Source organism: Seriola aureovittata, chromosome 10, assembly GCF_021018895.1.
Source record: "Seriola aureovittata isolate HTS-2021-v1 ecotype China chromosome 10, ASM2101889v1, whole genome shotgun sequence".
In the NCBI taxonomy this organism is placed as follows: Eukaryota; Metazoa; Chordata; class Actinopteri; order Carangiformes; family Carangidae; genus Seriola; species Seriola aureovittata.
The window spans coordinates 11,064,970-11,086,903 of record NC_079373.1 but is presented as its reverse complement, the minus strand read 5'-3'; the positions used below and the strand labels follow the sequence as shown (position 1 = coordinate 11,086,903).

Sequence of the window (21,934 nt, the reverse complement as noted above, 5' to 3'; positions counted from 1 at the left end):
TATAACATGTGCTTATGTTTTATAGATCTGATATAAGCCATTAATAAGAACATCATTTAAATTGCCAGGTTGTGGAAAAATTACCCTCAAACATGACAGTTTTGTTTTTTAGGTAGCTGTTTAACTCATTAGGGAGACTTCTCCAGTGGACTGTTTGACCACTGAACATTGGGGAAAGAGCTGCAGGACATCTGGACCAAAATCAATTTATAAACAGCATATTACACACACTATTGTAGAACCTTTCATTGATCTATTACCATTTATAGGTGACTGACTTACTTTTGTTGGCTTATTACAAACTGAGAAACCCATTACCTTTTCTTAATGACTTAACTGTTGACCTGAAGACCTCCAGGGGTCTCCTTAATGAATATATGCGCCATCAAAGTGTCACGCTGGAGGAGGATTTTCGACAACCTGGGAACCCAAAAGCTGCTCTTACTAATGTCTTATGATTGATTTATAAACCAATAGTAAAATTATTTATAAACCAAGCAACTTTACATCTTATATGGCGATTATAAACCCATGTCACCATGGCAACAACATTCTTCATGAACACTCCGTTAAAAATGAACCTCTGTGTTTAACTGACTAGTACTTAAAAACATTCAACTTTTTAGACCCAATTTAGCAGTGTTAGCTCTTATTTTCTCTCTTGGTAAGTAGAATACCAAAGTACAAACATACATTCCCGGATGTCTTAATTTAATGAACTCCATAGAGGAAAGTTCGCCTTCAACTTGTCTGATAGCTGACGTTAGCCAACACAATGCTCCTCGCATATAATTAGCTAATGTCACATATTTGGACTGTCTATTTCTGTTCGTTATTGCTGACATGAAATGTAGACATTTGGGTACGGTAACTGTTCAACTCCAGGGTAAACTATTGGTCTGCGGTGTGGAGCCACTCCCCTCATGAACCTCCCTCTGGTACTGAAGTGAATGATGCAGCAGTCAGTGGTCGGTGGCTGCAGGAAGGACGGCAGCCTGGCAAGCTAACTCAGGAGTCTCTGAAGAGGACGACTGTGAAGCTGAGCGGCTTTTAGTTCAGGCGGGACAGAAATCGCCTGGTTCCGGATTTCATGGTGTAGATGAGGACCAGCAGGCACGATTTGGCCACACGAGACACTCAACATGCATCGAATAACGGGAAAATCTGGAGGGGACAGTCTGATTGAGATGAGCCCCACAGAATCTTTCAACGGTGAGTAGCTAAATGCCAGAGCCAGCCCAACCTGCGCACCGGTTTACATGTTGCTATGAAGTTGATATGTTGGGCGTCATTAGTGTTGGGATATCTGCCTCCTGGGTAATCAATTAAGATTTCACTGAGGTTGATATCCCCCAGTCTGTATGGCCTTGAGAAAAATATTAGTGTACTTAAGTTTTCGAGGGAATATTAACAAATACTACACTAAACCTACAAAATATCATTATTCTTTAAGAGTATTCTATCTTACATGAAGTGAAACTTTCTAGCAACCATAGCAACATACCATTACCATAACATTTCTCACTTGACAACTCAAGTAAACAGGACAGAAAATTAGATGTCAGTGTTATGTGTGGCCATGCCTTTGCTGTGTCACCAACAATAACTAGTATCACCTTCAACTAAAAACATTGATTTTAAAATCAATTTAGGTGACACAACTCAACTATTTACATTTTCTAAAGATTCCACATCGCAAATTCCCCCTTTAACGCCCCAGCCAGGTCAGAGTCTTGCTTTCTGTTCATGGAAACAGTAGTGACTTACAGCCAGCCAGCCTCTGACAGCTGGCCTGCTTACTGGAAACACTGTTGTCGCTTAGAGGCAGCCACTGTCCACCAGACCAGACCTGAAGTCCTTTTCTCCTCCTGACTAAATTTGAATTCTAAACAATCGCTTAGACAGAGGGTTGTGTTTTTAGCCATTTATGGTGTTGTTGAATGGAGCATGAATCACCCTGGATGCTCTCCAGCAACCCTTATCAGTATGAATTGATGTAAAAGAGTAGTGTTTCATCTGCAGCATAGAGAGTATCATATTATTGTGGTCCAGCTGTGTGAGAGTATGAGTGATCGCTATAGGATCGTGAACTATAGTTACTGTTACCTTGGTGTTGCGTGTTTATGGTGTGTTAAGATAACAATAGAAGCAGTGTTATCCATACATCACAGTCACAGCTTCACAACAGTAGATCACAATAATCCTCCAATTATTTCAATATAACGGTACATACTTTAGATTGTACAATGGGGACTAGTGATGGCAAACAGCCTCTTTCTAGCTTCCATGACCCACCAGAACTGAATATGCAGTATTTCCATCGTACAAGTAACACTTATTCAATGTAGAACCAGCAAACATGAATTTTCAGGCTGTACATATACTGTACATCTTAAGTATATATCTTCAGATGGCTAATGTTTCTAGAAAACACATTTAGAGTTTAAATGAATAAAAAAAAAGATAATTTGAGTCTAAAGTTCAAACATGTGGACAGCTAAAGGTCTCACAGTTGCTTGTTGTCGTGTCAGTACTCACCCTTTCTGAAAACATAGATTATGTAGCTCGGACTGTCTTGATATGTGAAAGCAAGTGTATGTGTCTGTGTGCACCTGAAAACCTCAACTTTAAACATGAGTGCGTGCTTCCTGTCACATCAGACAAACCCACCCACTGTGGTTATGCACAAAATACTTGAAGTGACGCTGCTGAATTTCATTTCACCAAAAAAATCTGGGTTTCAGTGCAGATATACAGATACTAAAGAGTAGTAGTAGCTTGGAGATCATGTCTGTTATTTCAATAAACCAGCTGTATCTGTTGCCGGTTTTAGGATACCGCAGGATTTGCCCTTTATTATCAGTTAAGTTGAGTTGTAAAATAACTGTCTTTGTGTAAATAACATATACATGAGGTTGAGTCTGCTGTTGCTGTGGTAATAAAAAAGAGAGACAGAAGCAGCCTTGTGGCATTTCCACTGTGATCAGCTGCTCTCTCGTGAACAAAGCATTAACTGTGGAGGTTACTTAGGTGGGAAAAGACTCTTGGCGTAGTCGTGGCTAATACAGAGAGCTCCAGTACTGTGTCCAACTGTGCAAAAATATGCACAACTGTTTGAGAGGCATATGTGTGAAAGAAATATATTCTGGAATGAAGAAGAGCAGTCCAAAACAATGTCAGTATCATAACAAGTTTTGTTTCAGCTTGAAGTCCAAATCAGCTGTAAACTGTACTATATAGTACTCATTGTCAATGAGTGGACAGTCTCCTTTAAGTTCAACATCCTGCCATAACTCAAAAGATGTTGGTAACAATAAGCATTCTGTGTATGTACATGATAACAGCAAGGTTGAGTTTCATATTCTAAATACAATTGCCTTTCTTTGATTGTTACTGTGAGTTACAGTATCAAAAGCTTAGTCATTTAAAGTTTATGTTAAATGAAAAACATTTGTTTAGTCCAACAAAATAAAAAGCGAAGTCTGCAGTGGGAAAAGTTGCATCACAGGTTGTGCTATATTCCAGTTCTGGACAAGAGCTTTTATAATAAATATCATTCATTGTAGTTTTGAACCACTAAGTTATACTTTGCCGACTTAGTGTGTAATAACGTAGAGACAGAAAAGGTTTATATATTACAAGGTTCGAATGCTTGTTTCAGGCCTGTGTAAGCACATTCTCTGTGTTGAGTCCAGACTAAATATAACCTCGGAGAGACCATCAATTAAGACTGTTGCTTTTCTATTTAAAAACACAGACACACAGGCTGAAACCAGACTTTGTTTTGTTTTTTTAGTAAAAATCATGCCAACATTTCTTGATCTGCCATTTGTTTATGTAAATCTTTTTTCTCAGAATCTACTGTACTTTGGAAGGTTGTAATTGCATTTGACAGGCAATGAATGGCAGATAAACGTAAAACTTTATCAGGGTTAGAACCATATTACATCACAGCTTTTACTGTTAAACATATTGAGGGGGTTTACTAGACATCTGGTTTCCTGCAGTCACTTCTGTAGTGGTTGAATTGCAGCAACATGGCTGTGTGTATTCTTTCACAGTGATCATGTTAGTTCATGCTGTCTGGCCTTGTGGGGAGCACCACCACAAAATGCTGTACAAATATAGACCACAACATTGGCTGGTAGTCAGTGCTCCTCTCTTCATACAGGCAGCTGTTCATTAGCCTGAAATTGAACTTTGTTGCCACCAACTTGCCTGTTTGAGATTCAGTATGCTACTTGCTATTCTTATTTTAAAATGGTTAGAGAATACTGCCATAATTAACAATGGTAATTCTGTTTTTAATTCTGAGTTTCTCATGTCACTGTCTTGCAGATGATGTAAATGGCTACCACCAACACGCCTCATCCAGCACAGGATCCCTCCAGCAGGGACAATCAGCGGTAAACACAGAACTCACCACATGTTTACATTCACTTAGCACCTTCATACAGACATTTCAGTCAAGCAAATTATTTTGCCTCAGTGGTGGATAGATAGTGGATGGGAGAGTTTTATAGCACCCTGTGCCTCAGAATTGTCTGCATATTTTTAGATGATTTGAGAATATACCATCTGTTTACATATGTGAAGATTTGTCCTTCCTCTATGCTAAGTTTTAGGTCTCCAGGACAGATGCACAAAAAATCTCTGTTTAGCAGTTGATCTTCACTTCTGCCTTACCCCCTATAAGCATGGTAGCAGGAAGTTAATTGTGTACAAGTTAATTGCTTTATTTAGATCCCCTTCCTCCTCTCTTCAGAGTTTAGTAGCCACACTGATTTTCTCATTGTAAACGCACCCACTAGTTTATGGATCTTAGTACAGCCCACAACTACTAGTTTCAGTTTTCAATCCAAATAATTGTTTACAACCTGAAAATGTCACAAGAGAGTCAGATGCAACCCTAATGCTCCTGTTTATTCTCCCCCTTCCACACTGTGCTTAAAGTTTCATTTTACGCCTGATGTGTGTGAAGAGACCTGTGAGTCTCTCAGTACCAGCCTAGCCTCCCTGGCCACCTCTGACCACAGCGACAGTCCACACTTTCAGGCTCAGACCTTAGAGCAAATCAATTCTTTGACTGGGGTAAGACGCCAGTCGAGGACACAGATGCATGCTGCTGTGTCAGTGTTTATGTGTTTGTGCCATCTCACATCCTTTCAGAGCTCAAGACCTGATTGTGACTTCTAACATTTACTGTTTTTTCTAGTGTCGTGAACTGTTTTTGAGTGTAATCTGTAAGGATGTGTAAACGTAATACAAGTGTTGAGTGTCTGACATTTTGATCCACTTTGATCAACTCTGTAAGGTTGCTGCTACAGTTTTAGCTGTCTGCTGTTGAATTTGTCGTGTTGTTAGGCTTTCCCTCACTGTCCACTCGGTTCCTCCACAGCTCTCGAGAAAGCGGGCTCTATTCCTGAAGTTTCGTTCAAGGGTATGGCATGGTAAAACAGAATTGTGATGTGATGCAACTCTATGCATATGTCTGCCTGCCCGACTTAATTTCATTCTTAAAGAATGGCTTTTCAGTGTTGAGTTACTCCAGCAGCATTATATATTCAGAAAATAAAGCTTGGGCATTGAGCTGAAAATCAATACAAAGTACAGTAATACAGTATCTTTGTAGAGAGCTGATAGAGGCTTCTGGAGAGCATGTTGTTTTCTGCAGAGAGGAATGGAAACATTGGCATGAGCTATAATGTTGATGCATCATTAGAGTTTATTAAAAATGGAAAAGGCCTTTTCACTTGCTTTGATCTCACCTGTGATAATTGTCTGCTTCACTGAAGAGGAAGCAACAGCCTGGAGGTGTTACAGCGTAATTAGAATGGTCACACTTGCACACACAAGCGCACATACACACACAGACTTGCACACACACTTTTTTATACCATATTTGTCATTTGTCTAGCTGTTTTTCTGTGTGCGCTTACGTGTGTGTGTGTATGTGTGTGTGTGTGTGTGTGTCTATACACAGTATACAGTCTATACTTTAATCGGGACTCTGCCCTGTGCTCATGACAGGACTGAACTTTGCTGTGGCTAACCACATACTGTACAGTAGGCATCTTTTTTTGAAAGCTCTAAAATATGGTCTTGCTTAAACAGTGTTCAGCGGAATCATTACCCCTTTTAACAACGGCTAATCTTTAGGAGAAAAAAACCTACAATTAGTTTTTCTAGTAACCCTGTTCCCTCCAACTGAAGGCTGCGTGGAGGATGACATGAAGGAGTTTTTGAGGGGAGGCAGCTGCACATCTATAAATTGTTGCTGTGATCAAGAATGGAAAAAGAAGCTGACTGTATAGCCCTCCTCCTAAAAGACTGGTGGCAAATTAAAAGAAAAACTAACATACAGTGCCTTTACAAGGTGCTGTGCCGCCATGACAGCTTCATTGCTCCTTGACATTGATTCAACAAGTCTCTGGAACTCCACTGGAGGGAAGAAAAATTTGGTGTTTAGATGATGGTGGTAGAGAGCGCTGTTTAACACATCGGTCCAAAATCTCCCATAGGTGTTCAGTTGGTTTGAGATCTGGTGACTGTGAAGGCCATAGCATATGATTGACATCATTATTCCCTCAGGATAGAAATGTTTCACGACAGGATAAAAGTGATCACTCAGAGCAACTTTGTATTGATTTGCAGTGACACTTCCTTCAAAGGGGACAACTTGACTGCGTGAGCATCAGAGTCGAGTGATCATATGTGCACTGTCAATTTCTGACCTTACTTACTGACATCCCATAGATCTAAATGTGGATGTCACTTTGGTCACTGTTCCTATTGAAACACTAGCCAGTTAAGCAGCGTTTGTGACTGAAGCTCCTGCTATCCGTGCCCCAACAATGAACCCTCTTTCAAAGTCTTAGATCTTTAACTCTTGCCGTCTTGATATAAAACAGGGTTTTTATTCATGCCACAGAGCATGGTTGGGTTTGAATTGCTTAGTTGTACGATGCAGTGCACCTGTGTGGAAGCATATAATTTTTCAACAATATTTTCTTATGTGTATTTTTAGAGAGTGTTGCTGAACCAGGTATTATTTTTTGCAAATCTGAATATAGGAGTATCCAGTTTTCCTTTTTAGCTATGGAGAAGAGCCTAAAATCTCTGCATTTAAAACAATTTTGAGGATTGCAATGATTTATTGCAACACAGTAAAGACATATTGGAGTGATACAGTAGCTACAATTTACTTAGAAAAACACTAGAAAGAGTTGCATGCAACCTTACTGTTACATTTTGTAGCACTAACATCAGAGTACATTGGAGACTTAAGAGGATTTTGAAGCATAGAAACTACAACTAAACAGGAGAGTCAAAATCAAAAGTGACCAGTTTAATAAAAATGATATGCTTAAATTCTTGACCCCAAAAAATAAATGCCTTGAAAGTAATATTTTACAGAACCCTCTCCCTGAAATTATAAGCCTACTTATGTTACACATGTTCTACATTCACCCTCCTTAATTAAGACTTACATATATCTCTAAACACTGAGTGGTTAGGGGGTAGTTGGTAAATGTATAGTAGTCTGTGGCCTCTACTGGCTTTACTTAGCAGAGGCAGGTCCCAGCAGATGCACTGATTCCATATGGCTGATCTGTAATTACAGCAAATTAGAGAGTTTCTGCAGGGACATCCCAGTTATAGAAAGCTCCCAACCTGCCATGGTCAACATGGTCTGATCTAAACTGGGAGGTAATGCAGACCAGTCGTTAGAACATATGCATAATTTTGCCTAAGAAAACCCATAAAAAGCTTTGAAGACGTAGCCACAAATGCTTCTATGAGTTCGTACAGCAGGAACGGCTGCTGCTGCAGACAATGTGTAACATGGCTAAGACAATTTACATATATGTTCCATTGATAGTGTCACATTTGCACATTGTACACCATTGTGCTAAGGTCTCCACATTGTTTAATTGAATTCAAACAGTCAAGTCAGACTGGATCAATCACTGGTTTTCTGTAGTTTGTCCACATCAGTCTTATCACAGCAGATTTCCTCACGCGGTCAATTGGCTTTTCAGCTGAGGTTTTACTGTTTATCTGAGATATTGAACAACCTATTTCAGGCACTGTTTCTTTTACTCTCCTGATGGTCATAGCACAGTGATGTCATCTCCCCCTGCCTGAGGCTGTCCTCTTATTACATTAGCTAGCTTTGCAGCATGAGCTGGCAGCAGCTATGCTACCAACATGTTGATGTCATCTCTAGGAGTCTCCTCTATTTCTCTCCTGTGCTCCCCCCTTCTGTCTCTTTTCTAAATGTCTGGCCAAGTCAGGGCTTGTCCTGGGAGATGAGTGGACTGGCTGGAGCTCCTCTGACGGGGGTTATCAGTGGAGTAAGAGTGAGAGAAGCAGTACTTTAAGGGCTGGACTGTGCTCCCAGGAGAAAGGTTTTTGCTCAGGCAGCTGGCCCTTCCGTTGATGCATTATAACCAAAGGGAGTGGGCCATGGAGGTAAAGTGCTTTTCCTTTCCTCCCTACCCCCACAGCATTGGGCTGACTGACGGGAAAACTCTGTCAGAACTACAGCACAGTAGCCATAGACGTGGCTGAGTGGGATGTTGTAGCTTTTGCTGCACTTATGTGTGAGTTCTCTGAATTGTCAGCAGTCCTGTGTAGGTAGCTACTGTAGTGATGACAACAATGACAGTTGTACATGGTACATGGTTATTTTTAGCTTTCTGAACAGCTGAAGCAGCACTGAAAGCAGACAGCAATGCCTTCCTTTCTTCCTGTGCAGTTCATTTCTCCTCGACCCTGTAGCTGCCGAAGAGACAGCAACTGCAGGGCTAGCATTAGCTGCCCCACATGCTTGAAATTTCTTTAGCCCCCAATACAAGATGCTTCAGCCCCTATGGATCCCAGGATTTACAGACAATCAAGCAAATAAAGTACAATTTTGTGTAATGTTAGGAGTTATGTTTCTTCTCTACACAATAAGGATTATGAATTTGTGGTCCTCTCCACATATCCTTTGCTATAGCCTGATGTTTTATTTAAGTAGTTAGATGACCTGAAATCAAAGCATTCATAGGATTCTGGATATCTGTCTGGATTTTGTTCTCATGCGCAACATAGGTGTCTTTAAAAGCCTATTGTTATTGTTCAATAAATCCATTCTTAAGGACATGAGCAACATGAAAGATCTTAGTCACAGCAGCCGCCTTGAATTTAGCATATCATTTGTGTTTGGAGTGAAAATATGATAATTCTCCTTTTTGTTTGTTTTAGACAAACAGTCGAGCGTGATGTGGTGTGGTGGCTTTGTTCTTGGGGTTTTGCTGTTAGCTACTGACACATTGTTTGACTCTGTGGTCTGCTGTGGTGAATGCATCCAAGACCCGTTGAGCTGATACTGAATCAATGTATATTTTAAATGTTGTGACCTCTGTTCTATCTCGTTATAGATTGACAAACAACAACACAGTAAAGACTCAGTGTTCTTCCGTGATGGAATGCGCAGGATTGATTTTGTTCTGTCCTATGTTGATGATAAAGATGGTGAGAGAAAACAGGTAAGAAACAACTTCTAGGTACTGTATATATACTGCTGCTGTTAAATCTACTGAACTAATGGACATTACCTTGCCCATGCTGGTTTATATAGAATTTGTTTAGTTGTGTTTTTACCACTTGAATACTTGTTTCACTGACTGTAACTGTATGTGCACTCTGTTTTAACATGTTTAACTGCAAGATCATGTTTGTAATTTATGTTTTCCAGTGTTGTTATTATTGTATATCGAATTTAGCAGAATAACAGTGAATATGATTCATCGCCAGAACTAAATATCTTTAAATTTAAATCTTAATATATCACACAAAAGAACAGCTAATATTATTTCTACTTCTTGATCTAAACAGTAAGAACTGGTTCTTATAGGATATCCTCAGAGTCACAGTGTGTGTCAGCAGCATACCTTAAATACCACAACACTGATAAAGCTAGATAAAGTGTTATTCTCAGTTGTATCAGTAATCCTCTCAAGGAATTTTCTGAGACGGTCACATTGAAGTAGATTCACAACCTTTTTTCCTTCAGTAAATCTACTTGAAGTGTCTCCATACTGTCTTTGATCACATGTTTTTTTTTAGTGAGTCTCTCTATCAGCTGTGGAGTGCTGAAACACTTTTGGTGTTTGATACTGAGCTGTTAGCCTTTCACATCTGGATGTTACCACTCCTCGGGTATGTGGCAGTTTGTCACAGCCGACTGGCATGTTGCCCACAGTGTCATCACTGAGTCAACAGTCAGACCTCTGGCCTGCTCAGGAACTTGCTCATTTTTTCCACAGTATGAGGAAGGCCATGCAGGAGGCCACTTCCTGTGTTATTCCTGTGTTGTAAAATGGGGCATTTCAGGGTTCATGGGTTAATTTCAGCTCTAACTAGGAGGCTTTCATTCTCTTTGTCAATTTTTCTGTGATAATATGGGCTATTCCTTTTTTACATGCCTATTTCTGAAAACATTCAACCTAATTTCAAGTGCCAAATGGGAATTTATGTCATACTACTGCACTCCCACAAGTAACTTTCACGGCTGAATTAACTGACCCTGCCTTGTCCACACTGGTTTATAGGCAACTTATTTAGTTGTGTTTTTACCACTGGAATACTTGCTGCGCTGACCGTGACTGTACGTTTACTTTGGTTTTACATTTAATTTGTGCCTTGCTATATATGCACTCACAGTATGCATTTCATCTCACATTAGCTTTTCAAGATTTGTCCAGTCGTAAATAGTTTTGAAATATTTACTTCAACCTAACATTTTGGCTGATTTTGGCTGTGTGTTGATAGTTTAAATTAGCACATTTTACTAGAGATTTGTACATATTATGTCTGTATGCCTCATAATCAACATATGTGGTGTTTTATTCAATGTTTGTGTGTACTTAATTAGTTGTACAATAGATTTCATTGTCATAATTGTACAAAAATTTATATCAAACTAATAAATATATATATATTGTTTTTGTTTTTTTTACTTCTAAAGGAGAGGAGGAAGGTGTACGAGGCCAATTTAGAGAAAGTTGGCCTGGAGCTGGAGACGGAAGATAAATCAGTAAGAGCTCCTGGATTCTGATTTTGATTATGTCTAATCATGTGAAAAGGGAATGCAGTGGCCTGTAAAGACATGCATATATCATATCACATTTCTGTGTTCTTGATTTTATCTTGTGCTATTTAGTCATTAAACTATGAATTTTACATTAACCTGTGAATGCTCCTTTATTACAGAATTATTATTTTAGTTTATGTATCATTAGCCTTATACTCATTTTACTGTGACACTTCTTTCACTGTCACTATCTTCAGGAGTCAGATGATGGAAAGACTTACTTTGTGAAGATCCATGCTCCATGGGAAGTGTTGGCAACGTATGCAGACGTACTGAAGATCAAAGTCCCCTTCAAGGCCAATGACATCCCAGACAACAGCGAGATGCCCATGAACTGGCTGTCCACCCCCTTTCGTCTGCCAGCGGAAATCATGCACCCTGAGCCAGACTATTTCACAGCTCCTTTCAACAAGAGCAAGTCGGACTTCTTCCTTATCGACAACAAAGACACATTCTTCCCCCCTTCCACTCGCAACAGGATAGTAAGGATGCTGACTCTGGCTTTCTTACCTTGTTATAATATTCCCCTGACATTGAAAAACTGATGTTGCTAGAAATACTACAGTATGCTGTAGTTTAGTTGGCAGGCCTGAAACCTTGTAACATTTTTGAAAAGTTATCTTAAAATGTCTGTGAACACAAAAGGAACTTTATATTTTAATTTTTGCATTATAGTTTTTATTCATACAATTTCCAAGCTTCTGAAGAACAAAACACTGTTATTCTGTTTCTCTCTCTGCCCAGGTCTACTATATCCTGTCCCGCTGTTCATACTTCCGAGATGAATGTGGGGACAAAGACAAAAAGGGAATCAAGAGGTTACTCAACAATGGGACCTACACTGCTGCCTTCCCCCTACATGATGTGAGCCTCTTTTGGTGAACTTTTGCCACTTTTTTCATCATTGGAAAAAGACGTGTGAAACATGTCTTTAATGAAATGTGCACTCATTGATTTCCAACAGTAACAACCTGTTGGAGGCAGAGGTGGATGTTGCAATGCAAGGATGAGTAAAGTAACGACTGTGCTAGTGAACTGTGTTGTCCTGTGCATGCAGTGTAGATACTGGAAAAGATCAAGGGATGCTAACTGCGAAAGTGATCGATACAATCTCTACAAAAACTGGGCCAGATTCTTCTATTTCTTCAAGGAGCAGCCCCTCAACCTTATTAGGCAAGACCTGAAAATAAAGTTGTCATATCTGATGTGTATTTACTCAACAATAGTCTGGTAGAGGAAGAATTAAAATGAAAAATTTTGTTTTTTTTCCCCCTTCAACAGGAAGTATTATGGAGAGAAGATAGGTATTTATTTTGCGTGGCTGGGTTTCTACACTGAGATGTTGTTCTTTGCTGCAATAGTAGGGACAATTTGTTTCGTCCACGGATTCCTCACTTACGATGACAACGAGTGGAGGTGAGTCTTACAAGAATGCTAACCTGGTGTCTCATTGCATTATAAGTTATTATTTGTATTACATCATACGTCAATGTTCCTTTTATTGAAAACAATCATCATTTCCCAACAGTAAAGAAATATGTAGCGAGGAAATTGGAGGCAACATTGTCATGTGCCCGCTGTGTGACAAGAAGTGTGGCTACTGGAAACTCAACTCAACATGCAACTCCTCATGGGTGAGACATCCCATTGATTTTGTTTGTGATACATGTTTTCATGTTTTCATGTTTTCATGTTCTGCCCCCATTTGAAGGATGGTTGGAGCTACATGTTAACAATTCAGTCTTTCATTATCCCACTATTTCTCAAACATGTTCTTCTTTCAGCAATCACACTTATTTGACAACGTAGGAACAGTGTTTTTTGCCATATTCATGGGGATTTGGGGTGAGTAAAAATGTCTGCTCTTTGAATTGTGTATTTTCTGACCCAGTGCACCACCTAGTGGGAAATGTTGAACTACTAGTAGTTGTTTATAATCACTGTTGCTTGCTTTGTATTTAAGGGATCAGTATATCCAATCACAAAAGAAAAACACATTTTCTCACCTCTCACTTTTAGTTTTGGTTTCATTTGCTCATGTGTTGAGATCTGACACTTTTGCTACCGCACTAATATTAAAGACTTGAAGCTGAAAAATTATATTTAAATAAACAATAAAACAAGGTTATTATTTTGCTATGATACACGTGGTGTGGCGGGTTAAATCTTTCTTCAGTGACGCTGTTCCTGGAGTTCTGGAAGAGGCGGCAGGCCCGTCTTGAGTATGAGTGGGATCTGGTCGACTTTGAGGAGGAGCAACAGCAGCTGCAGCTTCGGCCAGAGTACGAGACCAAGTGCACCAACCGCAAGCTGAACCGCATCACTCAGGTGTTTGTGTGCTCATGACATACTAATATACTGTATGACACTGTTCTATTGTACAGCTCTACATCTGTGTAGCCTCCACAAGGCTTTAGCAGGCAGACATACTGTATGTTAGGACTTGATGATTACAGGTTACAGTATCTGTTGTATTTATTGGATACAGATTCTAAACACTGGGTTGGTTGCAGTCATTCATTATGCCAGTTCCTGAACTAAAAAGCTGGTTTGAGACTCTTTGATTAAAAACATTCATTTATTTACATTGCTAGTGAGTAGGTAGTGATAGTGGCAGACACAGACTTGAAATGAATGGAAGCAGGGTGCTGTAATTTGCTGTGACCACATCCACCCCGTCTTTAGGAAACGGAGTGGGTTCTTGAAAGGACTGCTACAGATCTATTGGGGAAATTGTTTCTGTGCTGGGCCACAGTCATCCTCTGGGTAAGGGTGGCATTTAATGTGGACTGCCAGTGTTGGTGAGGGAGAGGTTTTGGTGTGATGTCATTTGTGTGGATAACAGAGATATCTGGAAAGACTTGGAGGCACAAGTTTCCTTCTCTATCACGTTACTGTTTGTTTTGTGGATCAGTATCTTGAAAGAGGTTTTTGCAAAAGCATGGCTTCACCAGGAGACTGTTAGATGACAGAATTGGACCCAGGCTGAAACGCCTACACACAAAGAACTCTGATTAAAACAAACTAGCTCTGTCTCTCATCTGAGGCTAGTGGTAATTAAAGGAACCTGGCCTTTTAGAGCTGTCTTTTCAGGATATAACAAATGGTTACTGACTCCTGTGTCCATTATTTGCTTGCTTATGATGTAGGAAATGGAGCCGTACTTACCCATAACAAGCAAGTGTGCACGCATGTGTCTATCTGGAGCCACCGTCCTGTTCTGGGTGAGCATAGTATCTTTGGTACACTTGATCAGTTAAAGCTGCTTTCATCTTCTACCTGTTCTCCACCCTGTGTCATTTGTCTTTCTCGTCATACTGTTCATCATCCTAATCACAATGAACAGTATCATGTGACCAGGGCCAGTATATGTAAAACTTTTAAGAAGTGGAGCTCCCTTGAAATAATCTAATCTAATCTCTAATCAATTGTGACCCATTTAAAACCAAAGTTTCACACATACCAGCCCAGAATCTATAAGTGTTGTATTCTCTTGTAATTAAAAAACTGTCACCTGTGAATGAGCTAATGGAAAGATTATGGTAGGTGTGTTTTCATGGGGCATGCATGCACACTTTCAGCCTGACAGTTACTTCTAACATTTATGTTGGCCATAATTCACCTTGTTTTTGCTTATATGTATCTGTGTTTTGGTGTGATGTTCTCACTGTACCTTTGTCTTGTGACTTGCTGTGCCTTGCAGTTTTCTTTCATGTTGTCACTGTTGTCTCTGTCCTGAAGATCTCATTGATCATTGCCTGCATTATTGGGGTGATAGCGTACCGCCTGGCGGTATATGCGGCCTTCGCCAGCATCATGAAGGACAGTCCAACCACTAACCTGCAGGTGGTTGGCCCCTACATCACGCCACAGCTGGCCACCTCTGTCACCGCCTCCTGCATCAACTTTGTCATCATCATGGTCCTCAACCTCATGTATGAGAGAGTGGCTGTTTGGATCACTGATATGGGTGAGGGCCAAAGAGACAGAACGTATCCAAAATTATTACATTTCCAGTCTTTGTGTCTCCAGACATCAGTGCATATCATCACTGTCCTTGAAGTTGTGAAAATTAGTTGGTTTATGTATTTAAAATCTATCTTTTATTACTTTTTACTATGTGACAGAAATCCCAAAGACCCACCTGGAGTATGAGAACAAACTGACGGTGAAGATGTTCCTCTTCCAGTTTGTCAACTACTACTCCTCCTGCTTCTACGTGGCTTTCTTCAAGGGCAAGTTTGTTGGCTACCCTGGAAAATACACTTACATGTTTGGCGAGTGGAGCAAACTGAGGAATGAAGAGGTACCAGATATAACTACATTAAATTGTATAAGATTAGCATCGCTAATTCACCTCGAGCATGAATTTGAACTCATGTTTCTTTCCCATCCCTCTTCTACCTCAACCTGTCTACATTCAGTGTGACCCTGGTGGCTGTCTGATTGAGTTGACCACCCAGCTGGTGATAGTGATGACCGGTAAACAGGTGTGGGGCAACATCCAAGAGGCTCTGGTCCCGTGAGTACTCCAACCGAATGTGGTTTATAGCCATTGTTAGCATTTCAATACAGCTGTATTGTGGCTGTCATGAGGTTGTGGTCATGTCGCCTCAAAGCTCTTTACCCCCCTTCTGTGTCCTTCAGGTGGTTGATGAACTGGTGGGGCAGCAGGAAGGCACGAAACCACCCAGAGAGTCTGTACAGCCGCTGGGAGCAGGACCACGACCTGCAGGGCTTTGGGCAGCTGGGCCTTTTCTACGAGTACTTGGAAATGGGTAAACATCCGTCACACAGTCTAAACATTACATTCAGGGAGAGATTTAGAGACACGCTTGAAAATAAGACTGTAGTTAGGACCACCATGGTGGAGTCCTAATCACTACCAAGACCAGGTTGAATTTGAATTTGGACCAGGCCTAGAGCTAAACCAAAACAAAAATCAATATTAAGCTGTTTAAATACTAAACTGTGCTGTGTAAATACTGCATTACAACATTTACTAATTTCAAATTGAAATCCTTAAAATTACATTAAAATACAACTTCAGTAAAAAGAGATTAGTAATAGAGCAATACATAGATAGATAAATAGATAGGTGGATAGATAGATAGATAGATAGATAGATAGATAGATAGATAGATAGATAGATAGATAGATAGATAGATAGATAGATAGATAGATAGATAGATAGATAGATAGATAGATAGATAGATAGAAAGATGCAGTGTCCTCTGATGTCCTGCATATGGTGCTGTTTCCATCATACTGTCTCTCACTAACTTCTCTTCTCTCTGCGTCCCAGTGATCCAGTTTGGTTTCATCACACTCTTTGTCGCCTCCTTCCCCTTGGCACCACTGCTGGCACTTATCAACAACATCATTGAGGTTAGAGTGGATGCCTGGAAGCTCACCACCCAGTTCAGACGTCCCGTGGCAGCCAAGGCCCACAGTATCGGGGCGTGGGAGGAAATCCTCAGTGGGATTGCCGTCCTCTCTGTTGTCACAAATGTGAGTGTTGGATTAAATCCGTATGATGTGTGCCTGCTCATGATCTACCCAATTTTATCTGTAGTCTTCCTCGCATCTTTTCTTTCCCTGCCTTCTAGGCATTCATTGTGGCCTTCACCTCTGATATGATCCCTCGGCTTGTGTACATGTATGCCTACCAACCAAACGGTGAGATGAATATGAAAGGCTACATAAACAACAGCCTGTCAGTGTTTAACATCTCTGAGATCCTACTGGACAACAGACCTGAGGAAGGGGAGAACCCCTCCTGGTTCAACAGCTCCATCACTACCTGCAGGTGTGTGTGTGTGTGTGTGTGTGTGTGTGTGTGTGTGTGTGTGTGTGTGCGCAAAGCTCTGTGTGAGAGTATAGCTGTGGGGTAAGAAGTACACAGATCCTTTACTTAAGTAAAAGAAACACCACATGCATTTTTTCAGAATTCTAGTTGAAGTTATTTTACTGTAAGTTTTACCAGCAAAATGTACTTAAAGTATCAAAAGTGTAAGTATTCATTACAAAGAAGGACCCTTTTCTGAGTGCTAAATATATTACATCGGTTAGTTATTATCATGGATGCGTTAAAATGTTAGCAGCAGCTAAGTTTAGCTAAGAATTTTAATGCTGTAAGGCCTGATAAATACAGCACAGCTGTACTTTTAGCAAACCCCTTCACTTAAATCAGTATTTAACTTGAGATTTAAATGTTGTGTGGTTAATACTGTGTGCATTGAGTGGAATAAGTGTATAAGTTTGCAGGTCATTTACTGTATGGCTCTGGTGTTCTTTCTTTGTAGGTATCGTGATTACCGCAATCCGCCTGACCATGAGAAGAGGTACTTCCACACTATGCAGTTCTGGCATATTTTGGCTGCCAAGCTGGCTTTCATCATTATCATGGAGGTAAAACCAGCACCACCAACACTTACTGACCACTTGAACTGAGTCTCAGATTCTTACATTGGACTGTATTTGATTGTTACATTACTGTAATAGTAACCCCTTATCATCCCTCACACCTGTTTCCCATATATAATACATATCCTGATTCCATGCAGTGTTGCTTCTGCAGCTCTGAGTTTAAAGTAAATATTTAACATTTACCTGTTGTGCTCTTTGCTCCTCAGCATGTTGTGTTCTCTGTCAAGTTCTTCGTAGCCTGGATGATCCCAGATGTTCCCTCTGATGTGAGGGCTCGAGTAAAGAGAGAGCGCTACCTGGTCCAGGAGTATCTCCATGACTACGAAGTGGAGAAGCTGAAGGTCCAACTCAGCCATAACGGCAACAATGATTGCACCTGCACGCCCATGATCTATCCATCTTTGCCCCAACATGAGGTGCTGTCAGAGTGTCTCTAGCCCAGCGAGCCGCTGGTCAATCAGCTGGACATGATGCCCTGCTTGTGTATTGTGATACTGACCATCTCTTTGCTGCAGTGCCTGAGTTGTTTGTGCAGCAAACACATACAGACAACCTTTATTAAGAACTAGAGGTTTCCTCAATTCACAGCCATCCTTTCTCTACTGATCTGCTGATAGTGGAAGTGCACACAGGTGAAAGAGCAAGTCTCCATGCATGCTGAAACTCCAGGCACTTGAATTTAAATGTCTGTCTCATATTTATGGCTTTTCACTCTCTATGTTGTCCTTATAGTGCTGAGGATAATCACAATTTTCTGTAAGGAAAGAAAGAGGAAATCTTACACACTGTGTCTAAACCAGACAATTTGGTCTGGTTTTCATATAGGACTATTTATTTAAGTGCCACCATTAGTAACCAAAGACTGGATGCCTTAATATATCACACACGTATCACTGATATTCTGTATCTGCCAGTAGAATAACAATATTATTTGGAAATGAGATCTTGCTTGTATTCCGGTTTGGATATTTCTTTGTTTATATGTACAGCGATATGAACGGTTCCACTGTCATGTACTGTAAGTTTACGTTCAACTCGATTTATTTTGTTTTTACTGCAACAAATGTGAGCGTTGTTTATTTGACAGCATTGAGGTCATGGCAAGGATGTAACATACTTTTACCAAATTATTGTCCTCGCTCCACTGGCTGTTCAGATGCCTGGTCACATTTTGCTACGATCTCATAACAGCCCGAGTTGCTCCAGGACAGAACCTGACATGTGAAGTAGGTTTTGATGAAGAGAAACCTGTGCTGCTGTTACCACTGTGAGTAAGGGTAGAGTTTGTCCTGTAATGGCCAGTTGTTGAGCAGACGCAGCAGCAGCAGCAGCAGCTGGTGCATGTTGACTGTTGACTTGTTCCTGGAGATGGGAAGTGAGAGTGAAGAGATCACTTTTTAATGTGCCTCTGTTTACCAACACATTGGCGCTAATGAAAGCCTGCCCCCACCTACTCAACTATGTTTGCTCCATTACACAAAGCACATCAGCCATCGCCTAGTTCTCGTGCTTCTGGTTTCCTCAGCTGTGTCTGTGTAGAGAAGGAAAGATACACATTCTTTTTTTTTTATTTTGCACAAAGCACTTAATGAAAGCTGACTACCAAGGCATAAACATGTCAGTCTATTTGTTGTCCTGAAACTACTTATTCATAATCAGTGTTTTCAAGCAGCAATGTGTGATAGTCTTTGTTGATTTAAATGGAACAACAGTTGTACTGTCGTAAGAAGTTAATTGTTCTGGTTTTGATATTTATATTGAGCTTAAATGCCAACATAGAGAAACATGTAGCTTTTTGTTTTGAGATTATATCAGGATATTTCATGTTAATTAAGCTGTATACACAGAAATATGTGAGAAGTATTGAAGTATTTGAATTTTATGTAAAAAAACTGATTGGTTGTGCTTCAAACTCTAAATCTTATGTTGGTTTGAGATGTGTGTAGATGTGACCACTTCAGCTGAGAGAAATGTTGGACTGTTCCACTTTGCCTTTTTCATGGCCAGCGCTTAGCTAAACTGATGCCTATTGATGCCTTAATACATCTAATTACTTTGTGTTTTTTTTTTTAATCTCCTTTAAATTAACTTTTTTCTTATGTCTATCCTCTTTCATCATGTTGTAGTAATATTTTATTTTATACTGTTACCATACATGAAAAAGGTGAACCTGTTTACTGTATGCTTAAAGTTACAATTTCATGTTTCCATTCATTTTCTTCTGTAATTTTTCCAATTGTCCTATATCCCAAACGTGTAATGCAACAAAGACAATTCTCCAAAATAAAGTACCAGTTCAACTTGAGTAGTTGTTTCTCCTGTGCTGAGCACATGAAAGATGCTGTTCACATAACAGATGGCCTGAGAGAACACTGATAACTATGCAGTGTTTGTTCACTTTGGTGGGTGTGTTTTACACCAAAATATGTTGGCATGGTTCTTGCGCTTGGCACACTGCTAAGCCACCGTAACAAAGACATGGGCAACACTCAGGTTCAGGTAGGTTGAAGAGGTTCACTGTGATATTGAACATTTTGTCTATCAGACAAAAATAGATTTACGGAACAGCAAAAAATAGTTTCTGAAGGCAAAGGATGGTTTAAGTTTAGTGTTTTCTTCTATGATGTTAAATTCATGTCACTATTTTCTGTTTAGTGAACTAAAACCCAATCCATAAATGAAGCTTTAGATGAAGAAAAGTTTACTTTATAACATCAGGCAGGAAACTGTCTTTAGATAGCGCTGAGTGTGAAAACTCCAAGCTGAACCTCTGTGCCCGTGAACATGCAGCCTCCAGAGGAAGCCCTCTGCGACCTGGACACACATCAGGGTTTACCGGTGGTCCAGCTCTATGTAATGCCGTCCTTCTTCCTGGCGGTGCTGATCCTCGGGCTTCCCCTCAACCTGCTCTCCCTCTGGGTTTACTTTCACCGCCTGCGTCGTTGGACCCGCAGCACGGTGTTCCTCTTCAACCTGACCCTGGCTGACACCGCCTGGCTGCTGGCCTTACCTTTCCTCATCCACTACCATCTGGAGCGGCTCTACTGGAAGCTGGGGCTGCCGCTCTGCACAGCTGTCAGGATGCTCTACCACAACTACTTCTACCTCAGCATCTTCTTCGTCACCTGCGTCAGTGTGGACCGGTACCTGGCCATCGTGCACCCGCTGCGCTCGCTGGTGCTGCTGGGCCGGAGGAAGACGTGCCTGCTGTGTGCGGCGGTGTGGGCGGCCACTCTGGTCCTCAGCATACCTGTTGCCAGAATGACTCATGTCCAGACTTGCCCTGGGAGCAACCGCACGGTCTGTACCCTGTACGTACTGCTAAGTGAGACCGGGGAGAGCCTCCCCTATTCCATCTTCTGCTCCACCGTCGCCTTTCTCCTCCCGCTGCTCTCCATCTGTTACTGCGGCCTGCGCAGCGTCAGAGAGCTGCGCCGCAGGCCCGGCCCGCACCACAAGCAGCGCCGGCTCCGGCGGGTGCTGAGCGCAGCGCTGGTTCTCTTCGCCTTGTTTTACCTGCCCTACCACCTGAGCCGCAATGCCGCCGTAGTGATGCGGGCAGTCTACCCTGACGACCACGCCTCCTGGGGGCCCCCAGACCTGGCCTTCGCCCTGGAGATGTGCTTCTGCAGCCTCATCACCTGCGTCAACCCTCTGTTCAGCTGCTTCATAGGCCGCCAGTTCCGAGAAGATTTTCACTACACGTTTACTCTCATGTTTTCCCAGTGTCCAGGCATGCAGGTGGCCTCTCTCATATCCAAGCGGACCCGCATGACGGTGAAGAAGAGGCAGGGGATGTCCACTGTTACACCCGTGTGCGCACTGCCTGCGTCTGGATCCCAATGAGCTGTGCAAACGTTAATCACCTGTAGGCTACGTGTCTACTATGAAACTGTATAGATACCCTTTGTATGTTCTTTGTTTAATCAGCTGTTTTCTTTGATTGACAGAATCAGACGAATCCACTGTAACAATGGTTTCCAGTCTCTTATCTCATCTCATGTCAGTTGAGGTTTGGTCTCCTCAACTTCCTTCACAACACTGCCTCTGCGTGGCTGACTGCACACGCTACTTTACACTTGCTGTGAATATAAGGCCTTTCTTTATTTCTTTAAAAAAAATATCTGAATTCACAGCTAATGAAATTAAGTGAAAATAAATATTTTTTGAAAATGTGTCCCTGTTGTTGTAACAGTCTGTAAACGGAGAAGTAACCGGATGTAAAGGGGGTGGGGTGGGGGTGATGTAGGGAGGAGGGGTGGGGTGGGGGTGATGTAGGGTGGGGGGGTGGGGGGGGTAGGTTCATTGCTTTGTGCCTGCTGCAGCAAGTGATTTATAAGTGGTCGGAGCTCAACCTGAAAT

General features: G+C 41.2%; 2 protein-coding genes across 8 annotated transcripts; both read left to right on the top strand.

Annotated features, from left to right (window-relative positions):
• Positions 1-961: 961 nt before the first annotated feature.
• On the top strand, positions 962-19,877 carry ano5a (anoctamin 5a). Of its 7 annotated transcripts, none has more exons than XM_056386876.1 (22): positions 962-1,212; positions 4,339-4,406; positions 4,954-5,091; positions 5,399-5,440; positions 9,429-9,536; positions 11,018-11,086; positions 11,341-11,625; positions 11,888-12,007; positions 12,201-12,316; positions 12,425-12,559; positions 12,672-12,777; positions 12,928-12,988; positions 13,320-13,471; positions 13,829-13,909; positions 14,885-15,113; positions 15,271-15,449; positions 15,568-15,665; positions 15,791-15,921; positions 16,449-16,654; positions 16,753-16,952; positions 17,449-17,554; positions 17,779-19,877. In XM_056386876.1, exons 1-22 carry the CDS (start codon positions 1,143-1,145, stop codon positions 18,007-18,009), a joined length of 2,931 nt encoding a protein of 976 aa, XP_056242851.1. In that variant the 5' UTR covers positions 962-1,142; the 3' UTR covers positions 18,010-19,877. The 7 variants fall into 7 exon arrangements, with proteins under 7 accessions (XP_056242851.1, XP_056242852.1, XP_056242854.1 ...); XM_056386877.1 differs by lacking the exon at positions 13,829-13,909 and adding an exon at positions 14,293-14,367 and having other exon boundaries at positions 963-1,212; XM_056386879.1 differs by lacking the exons at positions 4,954-5,091; positions 5,399-5,440; positions 13,829-13,909 and adding an exon at positions 14,293-14,367 and having other exon boundaries at positions 963-1,212.
• Positions 19,878-19,996: 119 nt separating this feature from the next.
• LOC130176049 (P2Y purinoceptor 4-like) lies at positions 19,997-21,749 on the top strand. Its single transcript, XM_056386887.1, has 2 exons — positions 19,997-20,071; positions 20,363-21,749. Exons 1-2 carry the CDS (start codon positions 20,006-20,008, stop codon positions 21,416-21,418), a joined length of 1,122 nt encoding a protein of 373 aa, XP_056242862.1. The 5' UTR covers positions 19,997-20,005; the 3' UTR covers positions 21,419-21,749.
• The last annotated feature ends 185 nt before the right edge of the window (positions 21,750-21,934 follow it).